General features: G+C 32.0%; 2 protein-coding genes across 2 annotated transcripts; both read right to left on the bottom strand.

Moving 5' to 3' along the window:
• Window positions 1-165: 165 nt before the first annotated feature.
• Window positions 166-2,166, bottom strand: LOC123691791 (organic cation transporter protein-like). Its single transcript, XM_045636347.1, has one exon. The coding sequence runs from the start codon at window positions 2,112-2,114 to the stop codon at window positions 513-515; it is 1,602 nt and encodes a 533-aa protein (XP_045492303.1). The 5' UTR covers window positions 2,115-2,166; the 3' UTR covers window positions 166-512.
• Window positions 2,167-4,796: 2,630 nt separating this feature from the next.
• LOC123691787 lies at window positions 4,797-15,112 on the bottom strand. Its single transcript, XM_045636344.1, has 9 exons — window positions 14,687-15,112; window positions 13,278-13,422; window positions 13,007-13,130; window positions 12,810-12,915; window positions 7,827-7,980; window positions 6,939-7,031; window positions 6,305-6,403; window positions 5,471-5,685; window positions 4,797-5,113 (listed from the first exon to the last, which is right to left on the bottom strand). Exons 1-9 carry the CDS (start codon window positions 14,800-14,802, stop codon window positions 4,897-4,899), a joined length of 1,269 nt encoding a protein of 422 aa, XP_045492300.1. The 5' UTR covers window positions 14,803-15,112; the 3' UTR covers window positions 4,797-4,896.
• Between the last annotated feature and the right edge of the window lie 126 nt (window positions 15,113-15,238).

Genomic DNA, 15,238 nt, shown 5'->3' with positions numbered 1-15,238 from the left:
TGTAAAGGATTTTAAGTCTAGAAATTCCCAATAACTTATTTAACTAATAGTTCTATTCATAAAAATATGATTAAGAAAACGTTTAGATTCAAATAAATTGATATCTTTAGTTATTGTGAGAAATAATTAAATTATAGTTGAATTGGTAACAATAAAAATACATCATCATTTTCCATATTTTTATTTATATAATAGCTTCTTATTTTGATACAAATTAGGTATGTTGGAGATCATTTTATAACATGATATAAAATACTTGTATGATAAATTTTATGGTTGCTGCATTCAAATAGGTATGTTTTTACTAAATGTATAAATATGTAGGTACTTTCTAAATCGATAAAAACATGCTTTAGACTATTTAAGGGCGTTTATCGCCGAATATTCGAAGAAAAATATTCAATAATCCTACCCACAAACATGTTTGCTGAACAAAAACATTGCATATAAATCAACAAACTTTCCATACTAAAACTCTGTCATAAATAATCAAAAAAAAAGGCATTTAATAATCAGATCTTTCCTAATACTTCGGCATCTTCAAAAGTGTCGGGTACCTTTTGGCCTAGTGTTTCCGGTTGTGTAAGTACTAAAAGGGCTGTTATTATGCAGATTGTCCCGAACATGACCGATGGAATACCAGTCCAATAATCCATTAAAGGTGGAGTAAAAGATGCTATTACAGTTCCCAGTCGACCTAACATTGAAGAAAATCCAAGGAACGAATGTCGGTGCCTCGTAGGATATAATTCTGAAGTAAATAAATACACAGATGTAATGATAAGACCAGTACAATATTTGCCTACTAAGTAAAGAAATAATGATAAACCGTAACGCGAGTGAGGAGTAAAAGCAAATCCCATACAGCACACAGCACATAACGCAAAACCTGAAAATAATGTCATTCTACGACCTATCCTATCCAATGTGAAGTAGGCCGTCCAATATCCTGGAATTTCTACTAAAGCAACAAGTATATAGTTTACATAGATATTTCCGGACAAACTCACTGAGTTAATTGTCATACCGTAATATATAAACGTAGTTGCGATCCAGTATATAGGTGTTGTACAACTCCTCCTTAACATAACTGGTGATTTAAGAACACGCATGATTAGATTTTTACTCTTTTCTGATTCAACGTTATGCGGTATGGCTAATAGAAGAAAAACCATTGCTTGTTCGGATATCTTTTTACCGTTTAGATTCGCTGCACGTTCTAACGCTATCTTAGCCTTATCATTCTTATGTTTACTTAGCAACCATCGATGACTCTCGCACAGAATCCAATAATATGATAATATCAATGTCATCGGTACGAAATATATTAAGGTAAGATGTCGCCAATAAGATACCGCAGAAGCTATTACGCCTACCAAAGCTAGACCCAAAGCAAACATTGTGGACATTAGAACACTAGCAGTGACTCGATATTTTGGACCTACGATTTCTGCAGCTAATATATATGCTGCACTAAACACACCACCACCCAGCGCAGTATGTAAAAATTGCGTTACAAGATACATTATATAGTTAGTGGAGAATGCTTTTATGATACCGATAACGACAACATTGAAGGCAAACAGAACAATTGATGCGCGGCGCCCAAAGTAGTCAGACACCCATCCCGCTACCGGGAGTGCAACCATGGCTCCGACACTATTTAATGTTATTGATAAAGTACGAATCCACTCTTGACACTCAAGTCCAAAATCGTAAACTAAAGAGTTTGTTCTTTCATAAACAAAACCGTCACATGGTATGATTTTACTTTTATCGAATAGTTCAACGGGACACGACGTTGGAATGTCTGAAGTATTGTAAAGGCTGGCGTATCGGGTGCAGTCTGCGAAGCCTGTTGCTGTTTCGGGGATTGCATTTAGTATCCAATCAGGTGCATACACAGGAGAGTCACCATCGCATTCTGGAATAGCACACCGAAAAGGAAGTCTGGCTGCAGCAAAATTATAATCCCCAGCTAGGAATCCAGAGGCAATTGCAGGTAGTCCCATTAAAAGTATGTTTATCAGCTGAAACTTGCCAAATTGTCCTACTTCACGGTTTAAAACTTCTTCAAATTCTGTTTCAGTTTTCCGTTCGTCCTTTGAAGACATTTTGATTTATATATCAGAACCACTGAATTAAATTAATATCGTACACCTCAGGTATTGCGATATGCGACATAAACACGATTAATGCCATTTAAGTCTCCTCTTATACTATATTCAACATATTACCGTGGGTACAAACTATCATTTCTTATCTTTACGATATCTCAATTTTTACAGGTGTTTTATTGTTACAAAACTGCTATTTCAGGTTACTGTTCTATCGAAGTTAATTTGCTACTACGTTTTTGTATTTTTCCTCTTATTTATTTTCATAGCTTATTAAAAAAACATGTATTGTATTTCATATTAAGTTACAAATATAGTAAATTATTTATTTTTATACTGCAAGTATTTGTTAATAATATTTATATAAAAATAAATGCTTACAGAAAAGCATACAAAATAATATTTTAAAATATTTAAATGCACTGGCATTATTTGTGACGGCATTTAGGTGTTTCTGATTGGCGCATAAGCCGATAAATTTATATACCTTCTTGTAATAAGGTTATTCAATTTTATCTCAATATTAGCACAGATAATATACTATTTATCACGTAGCTACTGTGGCACGCACAGAACAGTAAGAACATAATAGAAGTGCGATGTGGGCGTGGCCCACGTGTCACTAGTAAGGGCGTATTCAGAAAGAAAGCTTGAAACTTATAAGCGCTTATCGGCGCTTGTCAATGCTCAAACCAGCTTGTCAAAACCAGCATTGACAAGCTTGTCAAAACCAGCATTGACAAGCACCGATAAGCGCTTATAAGTTTCAAGCTTTCTTTCTGAATACACCCTAAGGTAAGATCACCTAACTCGCTCTCAGTTGTGCGCAGAAAAATATTCGAGTCGGTTGTCAACTGTCAAACCTTATTTCCATATTTATTCATTATTTAGAGCGTGTTGTTTGGTATTAGAGTGGAAAAATGATAGCAGACGAAATAATATCAGCAATCGAGGCATTTCATACCATCGGTAAGTCTTATTTTAATTTATTTTAAATATATTTTATGTTACAACTTCGCTTGTGGTAATTTGTCAAAAATTTATAAAAATATTAAGTCAAAATGAACCTTAATCCATAAGAAATAAGTACTAATATAGATTGAACAGCAAACAAGACTTTCTGGAATATTATTGCAATAAACAAACGAATGTCGGATTAGTGATGCATATGGCGCATATCGACAGTATCGATACTTTCGAAAAGACAAACATTATAAATATTAAATTTTATTCTATTTTTCCTTAGCTTTCATTTGTCCTATTTATTTATAGATTTTCGAAAGAGCCTAATTTAAAAGAGAAATGGATAATAAATGCAACGTGACGAGTTAACTGGATGCCGAACAGCAATAAGCAGTCTAACAAAGGCCACCGATACATCAAACCTACGGCAGTTCCAAGATTTAAAATAATGCATATTTTCTGTTTGTTTTGTAAATATAGATTTATACTATTCTATTCCGTTTTTTATTTAAATATAATAATATGAAAAGACGTACTTAGTAGTAATAAACATACTCCAAAATGTGACACATTATCCTATACTCATATAATAGAAAGAAAAAAAAATGCACAAAAATATATTTATTTGTGAATTATCGATAACAAGGCTGACATCCCTTAGACTCTTAGAGCATAGCATCAGGTTAATGTCAAGTTAATGTCATTAATTTAGAGTGACACAAATTTCAACCTTATCTTTATGTGTTGAGGTTCAAAGTTATATGTATTGAAAACCAACGCCCTCTGTTGTCGAATAGCTGAATGTTTTCGAATTTGGAATTTCTGAGCAAAGAGAAACAAAACAGCTAATATACCTAGGGATGTTATACTAAAATAAACCGTAACCTGGTGCGTGAGGGTACATATTGAAATGCTGAATTTATAACCTAAGTCAGTTTTTACTCAAATTAAGCTGTCCAATCAAAGGCATAGTTTACTTGTAGTGTACTGTATAACTATCGGTTTAAATGTGTGGGTTTGGCGACACTGGTTTTCATACTAATTATGACATTATAGCACTTCTATTATGTTCTTACTGTTCTGTGGTGGCACGTGTTTGCGTAACCAAATAACAATTAAATACGGAAGCAGAAAGATTGAACTGAAGGGAAAAGGGAAATCTTAATATATATAAATCTCGTGTCACAATGTTTGTCCTCAATGGACTCCTAAACCACTTAACCGATTATAATAAAATTCGCACACTATGTGCAGTTTGATCCAACTTGAGAGATAGGATAGATTTTATCCCTCGGGAACGGGAACTATGCGGGTTTTTCTTTGAAAACGCGGGCGAAGCCGCGGGTGGAAAGCTAGTAATTAATATAGAACTGGTACAGGTAGCGATTACTTCAATGGTCATAAGCTCTAAGATTACGACTAGCTGGCGTGGCTTTTTCCTAGATGGCTGATATTCTTTTAATCCAAAAATGACATAATTTCAATAAATCTATAATTTTTTAGCACACGTAGGGGCGAACATTTTGGTACATAGGAAGGGGGCAAGCATTGCAAAGCGTTCCTTCAGCGATGAAAGGCAGTCTTCTATGAAAGCTGCGTTCCACGAATTAATATTTGTATTTGTCAATATTAATATTTTTCATTCAACAAATTTTTTATGACGAAAAATAATATGAAAATAATAAAGATTAACTGAAAGACTGCTTTTATTTTTTATTCACTTACAGTGATTAAAAATCAAGTATATATAAAACTAAATCCTTGTTTATTTTCCGGTGGTATTCCATAATTTTAAATTTCGGGTAACATGATTTTTTTAGTTCAAGTCTGCTAATTCAGAGAGGCGTTTTCGAATATGTTCAATAGGTGCAGGTATATCTGTATGCGATACTGGTGGGTTGGTATCTGGCTGCAACTCGAATGTCAGTCTGGCATCTAACACTCCATGGTCAAACATACCAAGGCTTTTTAAATAGGGAGCTCTACGGTACTCCGGGTGTTCGATCATCCAACGACAGTATTCTTTTACGCTCCTGTAATAGGTTTTATTGGATTAAAGTTGTTAAGTTCATTAATTTATAGATCATAATATAAGTTTCGAACAAGAAGAAGAAGTCAATTAAAGGTGAACTACGTGTATCAAAATTATGTTCCCATTAATAATTTATTTTGAACTAAACAAGTAAAAAATTAACTAAAAGCAAATAACATAAAATTTCAAATTACATCGTATGTATGTTACCTATTGGCTATTACATTGCATATCAATGCAATGCATGATCGGCGTTTCTGAACTCATGAATGTTACTGCTAAATCATGAATCAATTATAAATCAACTATCCAGTCCTGACCTATGACTTTCTATTTTACATTGTGTGTTAACGCTCACCTAAGGTTAGTGATACCTTCCCAGACAGTTTTCAAAGTTACAAGATCTCTGGGGACGTGTCGCGCTGACCTCCATTGGGTCTTAGTGTCATTGCGGGGGGTCCGCCACTGCTCTCTTCTAGGCAACGTACGGCCGAAACATCTTACACGGTCTTTACGACCCTCCGCTTTGATGTCTTTCGATATCTCTCGGTCAAGGGCAGCGTATCGTGACTTCTGTCAAAGCAAAGTTCAACATCTGTATCTAACATCTAATCTCTACTTTCTATGAATTCTTATTTTATGATATTATAAAGATATAGATAAGTGTCACGTGTTTTTTATTTCCAAATAAATTGTAATTGTAATCTATATATAAATAAAAGTGAATTTTCAAATGGGTAGCTTAGCATAAACCTCGAAAATGACTCTACATTTTTTATACTGCCACAAGAAAAAATTTTATGGAGAGAAAAGGCTTAAATACAGTGAAAACAACACTCTTATTCTTTAATATATATAAATCTCGTGTCACAATGTTTGTCCTCAATGGACTCCTAAACCACTTAACCGATTGTAATAAAATTCGCACACCATGTGCAGTTCGATCCAACTTGAGAGATAGGATAGGTTTTATCCCGGAAATCCCTTGGGAACGGGAACTATGTGGATTTTTCTTTGAAAACGCGGGCGAAGCCGCGGGCGGAAAGCTAGTTTTACTATATAAGTCACTCTGTTTTCAGCAATCTAACATTTGAAGTCAATCAACGCAAAACAAAGGCGCGTTAGGATTTTCCAAGATTAGTACTAGTATAAGTACTTAACGTGAACATTATTTCAAATTTAATTCATTTACCTCGGGATTATCCGTAACTTTGGCAATACGTTCATTGACAGAGGGAAGTTCTTTTGGTACCACTTGAAGACTTCGGGCTACGTGGGTATCAAACTCGATCTGTAATAAAATTGGCTTAGAATTTTATTATATGTAGGCACTATTGCAACAGTCACCATTTTAGGGATCATCCTGTCCTATAATAGTTCATGTAGGCGAAGTAAATCAAAACAAATTAATTTTTTTATTAGGTATTTTAAATTGAAGGTAAACCTGTACTTTTTTGTATAACAAAAGGATGCAAAAGCTATCAATCATAACATGAGTTTTTGTTAATCTACAATAGTAATTTACTTTTAACTGTATATCGTATTGTATAATTTTATATAATTACTAGCTTACCGCCCGCGGCTTCGCCCGCTTTCTCTAAAACGATTTGAGATTTAAACTATCCTATCTCTCAAGTTGGATCGACATGGTGTGCGAATTTTATCATAATCGGTTAAATGGTTTATATATATATATTAAGATAATGATATTAATGTGATTGTTATAGTTCCAAGACTGAAAAAAAAATACTTTTTGCACCAACAAAACCTTTTGGTTCTGCTTAATTTGCCTTAAAATTATAACCCAACGGTTTTCACTACGGTACCTGGAATAGTTCTTTTATAGCTCTTGGTGTAAATAATTGTGATTGTTGATCACCACCCAGCTCTTTCATATAATCACAAAACTCATCTGCTATCTGTAATGTTAATAAATATTTATAATAATTAGCATTACTGTGTACATTACTTCATAAGGAAACTACTAAATCAAAGTACTTCACTTGATCCTTCTTTTCTTATCTTAGAATAAATACATAAGACGATTTTATTGTAAGATAAACAGGTAATAAAGGTTTTAATACTGGTTAGATACGATACATCTCCCATATTAATTATAATTATCATACATTTCAACAACTACTCTCTCGATGTAAAGCTTATAAAAACCCTTTTTATTATAATGAAAAAGTTGTAATTATGGTTTATACCTTCGAACAGAAATAAGTCAAACTTGTGAATGAATTTATGATTTCATTCCTTGATAATTCCATTCAACATAACATAGAATTCAATTATTTTCAACCTAACATATTTACATTGCTCACTTTGTATGCAATATTGTATCATGGCAATACATTTACAATGTGTTTTATTTATTGAGAGTCAGTTGTTTATTTTTGCTAATGACACGTGGGTTAATTTTTAAGCCAATTTTATGCGAATTGCATTAATATTGTGATTTTAAATACCTATTCATACAATTAAATTACCCAATTAATGTAACGGGTCAAATTTGGCCCTCGTGTGTGAAAAATAATAGCTATTTAAAATATGCATATTTTGTAGGTATGTATCAATTTAAGTAAATTGAACACATACTTTAATTTAAAAAACTTATTCAACAAATGCCGTCAAATTACAATTTGCAACAATATAATGATGTTCTGTGTGTCTTGACTGTGTTTCAAGAAATAAATGAAGATCAATCTTACTCTATTTGTTAAATCATCAGCTTTTTTAACAAGCGTTTTTTCGTCCTCCCTTTCAGGTTCAAGATAATGGGAAGCCCATGTTATTTGCTCTCGAATTGGTTTTCGCAAGAATTCCTGATACATCCTTAATTTCTTATTTTCTTCCTCGTCTTCACTATTTAAAAATAAAAATTGAAAAGTTACTATTTTTAGTTTATTAAAATAGGAGAGAAGGGCAAATAAAAATTTCCTTTTAAAATATATCTATACTAATATTATAAAGCTGAAGAGTTTGTTTGTTTGTTTGTTTGTTTGTTTGAACGCGCTAATCTCGGGAACTACGGGTCCGATTTGAAAAATTCTTTCGTTGTTAGATAGCCCATTTATCGAGGAAGGCTATATATCATCACGCTACGACTAACATGAATGGGGCCACGGGGGTGAAACCGCGCGCAGCAGCTAGTTATTTTATAAAATGAATTCGAAAATATTTCCTATAGGATTGAGCATAATTAAAAATGGCTCCAAATAAAGTTTGTAAACAGCATGATGACAGAATATTACCATAATGAAGATATTTGTAATGACGTTAATTTATTTAACGGATTAGGAACAAAGTTTTCCCAAGAAATCCGAACTAAGTTGAGTTAACCCGGGAAAAGTTCGCTTGGCTGCCGATACTGTACGTTTCATTTATTAAGTTCATTCTGCCCAACTTTTTGATTGATACAATCTGACGCCTAAAGCCAATTAAATGTTTACTTATAAAGATTATAGTAATATAGATAAATAAATAATTTATTTGTATTAAAACTCTGTATCGTGCTTTATTTGTTTTATATTTAAATGCTAAATGCTAGGAACCAAAATAGGTTGCCTTACCACGTTATTAAATTGTGTATTTGATATGAGATTAAATGCATAATATTAATACACTTGTTATTTGTTCTTAACCTTATAAAAAGCGAATATAATTATTTAGTTTATAAAGATATCTTATGAATATAGTTATTCGACATATCATCGTGATTTGTTAAAAAAATATGTAAAATCATTTTATTCTCATTTTCGCAAAATCGCAGATTACAATAAATTGTATTATTTTATTTATTTATTTATTGTACATACATACCAGGGCAAACAAACTTAGTCTATAATTTATTTAGTATTAATTTTGTTTTAGCGTACAAAAAGGGACAACAGTGTAATTACGGGTTAATTAGAATGAAGTGATTTTTTATATACAATGTGTTCTATAATCTATACATATAATAAAATCGTAGGAAAGTCAAAACTGTACATTGAATATTTTTTTAAAAGAATACATAATCCATGATCTATAATCGATATAGAAGCCAAAAACATAGTTTTTAGAATTTTTGTCTGTTTGTCTGTTTGTCGGTTTGTCTGTTTGTCTGTTTGTCTGTATATTTGTCCGAGCTAATCTCGAAAAGTACCGCATAGATTGACTTCAAATTTTGCATGAATATTACTAACAGGTCGGGTGAGGCTTTTATATACACATTATCATGCTATCACCTCCGGGGGAGGAGCTGTGAACCTTTATTTTTCTAACGTATTCCGTGTATTACACAGCGATCTAAAGACTCATGTTTAAATGTTGTTTTTGGGTAAGCCACGCTATTATTTAGCTTTACACTATAAAAACTACGTCATTTACGTAATTTTGGCAGAGAAACAGTTTAATGAATCTTAGTAGTATAAAGACAAATTTGAAACAGCGCCATCTATGAGACTTCATTAAAATCAAATCAATTTACATATTTAACGCTTCTTGAAAATTTACACCTAATTAAAAATTAAATAATATGATGTTGGTGGGGTTTTTAATTGTACTTATTTATTTAACTTTTTAACCCATGTCTTCCCAGAGTCCACTTCAGGTGCTTATATTTTATGTGAATATTTACTAAATAAAATTTTACAAGTGAGGGTAGATGTTTATTATTTGATGTCAAACAAGACACTATTAACAGTTAATTGTGACATTTTAAGAAATCCTTCTTGCGTTCCCACAAAAGGTAAGTTGTACCTAGCTTTTATATTTATTCTTTATTAATTAATTATATAGTTAGACTCATGTTTTTAATTAGAATTGAAGTTACGACAAAATAAGAAAATGATGAAATTTTATTTTTATGTATAACTTTTACAAGACTATATTAAACGCCCAAAGAAGGTCACTTTAGTTCTTGATAGTATTTTATTTGTTAGTAGCTTTTTAATAAAATTAGGTAAAGTAATGTTTTCATTTTTTTTTATTTACAGATTCAATGTTCATAAAAATTAACGATTTGCATGAGGATGTAGTAGAAATAAGTATCCTGGCGCGTGGTCAATTGTTGATTAAAGTTAATTTCCAACGTATGGTACAATCATTGGAAGAATCTTGGGTAATTTTAGAGGATATTTTTCGGGAATGAGAAAAGGGGCAGTCAACCACGTATCAGCGTGCGTGCGTGAGAATCTACCTACGTTTTAGTACCAAAAAAAATGTTATTTTGAAACGTAAATATTGCACTCACAACTACTGTACAAGTATGATTTTCAATCGTGCTTTACTGTCATCTGATTGTTTTATTATCGTTATGGCTATCGCGGTACAGATCGTACTGGGATCAGAGTACATATTATTAATTATCAATTGGTGTGGTAATATACGTACCACACCAAGTAAAATATTTACAATCATACCAAATGGATTAACACGGTATGTACATAAGGCGGTCTTATCGCTTACTAGCGATCTCTTCCAGACTGCCCAAGGTAAGAGATAAAGAATTATACTCATGATCCAGCAATTTTCAAACGAAAAAGAAGTTTTTCTGTAATTGGTAGTTGTTTCATTTATTTATTTTAAATACCTAATTTTACTTTTATATTTGCCCATTTGCATTACATTCAGCTTCCATAAAACTTATAAAAATTTCATGTTTATTCCTGTCTAATATAAATACTCTTTTTTAGATATAAATAACAAAAACAACTTTTTTATTAAAATTTAGTACCTTGGGAAGATATTATCTATGTGTTAATAGAACAATTATACACAAAGGAAATTATGTTACGATTTTATACAATGAAAATATGTAAAAAAATATTAGCAGGTGTAATTATTAAATTGATCCCGAACCCAAAACTGTAGTTAATTTTTTTTGTCATTTAGTGTTTAATTCATGTCAATTGGTTCATTAATAAAAAAAATTATGATCATTTAAATAATCACGGCGAACATTTGCTAAGGCATTCATGTACAAGGTGTAATCGTTCAGTGTGCACAGGCGATAACAGGAGATAACAAAAAACTTTAAACTGATATCGAAAGTACTTAACCTAATAATGGCCGTAATCATTTTTTTTAAATAAATCGAGAAATATCAAAAAAATATCTTTAAACCCTCCCATACATTAAGTACATAATATGAAATATGAATATCCCATATACATTTAATATGAAAGATTTTAGCTTTCTTTTTCTTTTTTTGGTTGTCTGCTTTAATTACTTCGCAAATTTGAAGTGGTATTTTCCACGCTTTTTACGGACATTTTCACGCATTTTCCGGATATTTTCCTGGCATTTTCCGAGCAATTCCTCACGCATTTTCCGGGGATTTTCCTGGCATTTTCCACGCCTTTTCCGGACCATTTCACGCATTTTCCGGATATTTTCCAGATATTTTCCAGGCATTTCCCAGTCATTTTCCTGACATTTCCCTGACATTTTCCGGAGATTTTCCAGGCATTTTCCTCGCTTTTTCCGGACATTTTCACGCATTTTCCGGGGATTTTCCAGGCATTTTCCAGACATTTTCCTAACATTTTCCGGGAATTTTCCAGGCATTTTCCACGCCTTTTCCGGACATTTTCACGCATTTTTTGAATATTCTCCGGGCATTTTCTGGGCATCTCTCAGGCATTTTCCGAGGATTTTCCAGGCATTTTCCACGCTTTTTCCGGATATTTTCCAGACATTTCCCTGGCATTTTCCGGAGATTTTTCAGGCATTTTCCACGCTTTTCCCGAACATTTTCACCCATTTTCCGGATATTTTCCGGGTATTTCCCGGACATTTTCACACATTTTCCGGGGGATTTTCCAGATATTTTACAGGCATTTTCCGGATATCCCCGGAAAATGCCCCGGATTTCCGGAAAGTACGTAAGTTTTTTAGCTTAGATTAGTAATAAATTCTATTAACAATTCTATGAATTGTTTATGGTAGTACGTGTTTACTAAATAATTGTATTTAAAGTAGTAACTACTATGCAGTCGCTATTCCACGCGGACGAAGTCGCGGGCACAGCTAGTCTTCAAATAATATTTCATTCTTGACAGAATGGACACGATTGTTATAATGAAACCTTGAATTATAAACAGGAAGTCAAGCCAAGGTATCAAATAAACACGCATGTTTTGTAAGTAAAAAATATGTATATCTTTTCGCATAATATAATTTTATTGCAAAGTAATGTCGCCAAATATAACAATCAAGATTAAAGATCTTAAAACTTGACCTTTAAACCGTCAATTATACGCAATTAATCGAATGCGAGATACCCACGATCAGGTGATGCTTATCAGCGGCTGTGGGAGTGAAAGCGATAATGTAACCAGTAAAGAGGCGAGGTGCGTATGAAAATACGACAATTTGTAGCGAATTTATTTATGCATACGCACAGATAATATAAATTATAATATAATACTATGAATACGGTTTCTTGTAATTTTGAGAAATGGGTCTTTCGGATCGAAATCAATAGTACTATATTAACAACGTGCATTTAGAATATGTTAATTTTTATATCCATCAATATTTATATATCTTTTATAAAATTTAATATTTATGTTAAATAAAATACTTATTAATCTACATCTTTTTATAAAGGTACGCGGAGTGTTCCATACAAAATTATATCACAGTTAATATATCTTCACTCTTAAGTCGTACTTCAGACTGTAATTATGGCATTTCCAACAACTTACCTTGTACTAATTTCTACATCTGTATCCGATTCTAAATCCCTATCTATATCAAACGTTTGTCTTATAGATAGGAAGGCCTTTTTAGTTAAACGCCGTTTACGTTCATCTGTAAATATTTATTAGATAACAATATATAATATATGGGAAAACTAGAATTGGAAAATTGTATGAAATAGTGATGAAAATAGATATTATACCTGCAGATTTGGATTCCCTACGGGAATCTTTGCCAGTTGCTTGTATGTTTAAAATATTACAAACTTTTCTAAACAGTTCTGTAGGTAGAGCTTCCGATAGTAACCGAATTTCTGGTTCCTCAATCTATAATAAGTGTATTTTTAAATGAAAATTCATTTATTAATTAAAAACTTAAATTAAATTAAAATTAAAAAATTTATTATGTTATTTATTATTAAAATAATAATAAAAATTAAACGCCTTTGTAGTTTAAAATAAAAATTTACGCACCGGTTCTTTATTAGCTGAGTCAATAACATCAAATACATTTTTCCAATACTTTTTGTTGGAATGAATTGCTTCAGCGGCTTCATATTTTGAGGATCTAACGTTTAAGATTTTACGAGGCTGCTTGGTCTCTCCGTATCTTGCATTTCTATGCATATTGTATATGGGTATGTTGAAATATATAAGTCTGAACCGACTAGATTGTGGAATACAACTGTTGCTAGACAATTTGAATACATCAGAGTACGGAAAATTTCCTAGCATCAAGCCCCGTTGCGTAGACAGTAGATTGTTTGATCAATAAATAATAAATCGTAGCGACGACTGAAGATTGCTGTTTTTAATTAATTTTCTGTTTAGCTAAGGGAAACTTCTATAGCAATTTACTATAAACTTTTTATCGATGTTATTGATATCGGTATTTATAAAAAATGTAAATATTAATCGTACATTGATTGAAGCTTTATTTGTAGAGCTAGAACAAGACTCGAACATTATGCAAGGAATCGATCAAAAGAACTCGAAGTAGTAAAAATTATAACTCTAGTAATCGTCTCCTAAGAACGACAGTAAAATAGTTACAGCTTAATAAATATATATTACTTTTATGTATTAACTCTAGGATAGAGCCCTACAAATACACCTCTGACTTGGCACAATGTGAATTTAACATTAAATAAAATATGATTTCATTTGAACAGGTTGCTGCATATTAACTAAGGTTACTCTAAATTACTATTAAAGCATGTAAACTTAGTAAGTCGAGTCGGTAAGTTTATTCAGACTGCAGTTGTGTCAGATTTCAGTGGAACTCGCGCTTAACACAATATTATGGAACGGCAAAACGTCAACTTAACATAACACTGTTTAACTTCACCTCGCGATAGGAAAATTTAAATGTGTCCACTCTCTTTTTATAGGTATTTCGGAGTTATTAAAAAATTTGAAAGAAATATTCTAGAAACCTAATATCGTCTAATTAAAATGGATTTCTCTTAATTTTCATTCGATTTGTCTGTCAATAAATCTGCTGTTCATAAAACTTAAGCGTCCAAGCTTCAAGAATATGACAACTTTTTATACAAATTTTTTTTACGTGATGCTAAGATAAATGATTGTAATGGGATAAATCCGTGGCTTGTAACGTAATTTCTAACTACCAATAAATAATAATAAATCTACAATAATTTTAAACATTATTGTCCTGAATAATAAGCACATTAAAAGGTAACTTCATGATAAAACATTCGGAGCTATAGATTTCATATAAAACATTTCTGATGTACATGACTATGAGAATTTTATTTTATCTTAACTTGCGTGATAACAAGTTGCCAAGATAATGTGTGAACACAGTGTGTGAACTAGTTTATTCCTCTTACAATTAAAATTATCAAATACATTGTACTTACAGAAATTCAATTTTTGCTACAATAGATTGAACGTTATCTGTTACCCAGAACGTTATCTCCAAATAAATTAATGCATGACTGAGCCATCCTGTCTTCTGATATTGTTTTGAATTCATGGAATTTACACTTCGTGTGATTTCCTTGTTTCTATTTGAATGTTGTTTAATTAACCGATCCTTATTTTCAGGAGCTGGACTTATCACAACCTTTTGAGAGAGACATCTTACATTTCGCTTTTTGGAGGGGGGTGAATTAGTCTAAAAAGTCAATGATCATTTGCACCAAGCTTAATCCAAACTAATTTAATTCTATAGAAGCTGTTAAAAAACTAATGTACAAGAAGTGGGAAACTTTAATTTAAATTTATATAATACTAAAACAAGCTCCCAGAATGTCGCAAGGAATGTCATAAGTCGCGTCTTAACATTATCACGCTTGCAAGACGAGTGACGACTTAATATATGAGGTTGTATGGGCGCGTGTAAATTCACCTTTACGGGATGCTTTCTCTCACTCTTAGTAAATTATACGAAGACTTGGAATCCGTTTAAT

The sequence above is a fragment of the Colias croceus genome, chromosome 5 (assembly GCF_905220415.1).
Source record: "Colias croceus chromosome 5, ilColCroc2.1".
Classification (NCBI taxonomy): domain Eukaryota; kingdom Metazoa; phylum Arthropoda; class Insecta; order Lepidoptera; family Pieridae; genus Colias; species Colias croceus.
This window is presented reverse-complemented; position numbering and strand designations above follow the sequence as displayed.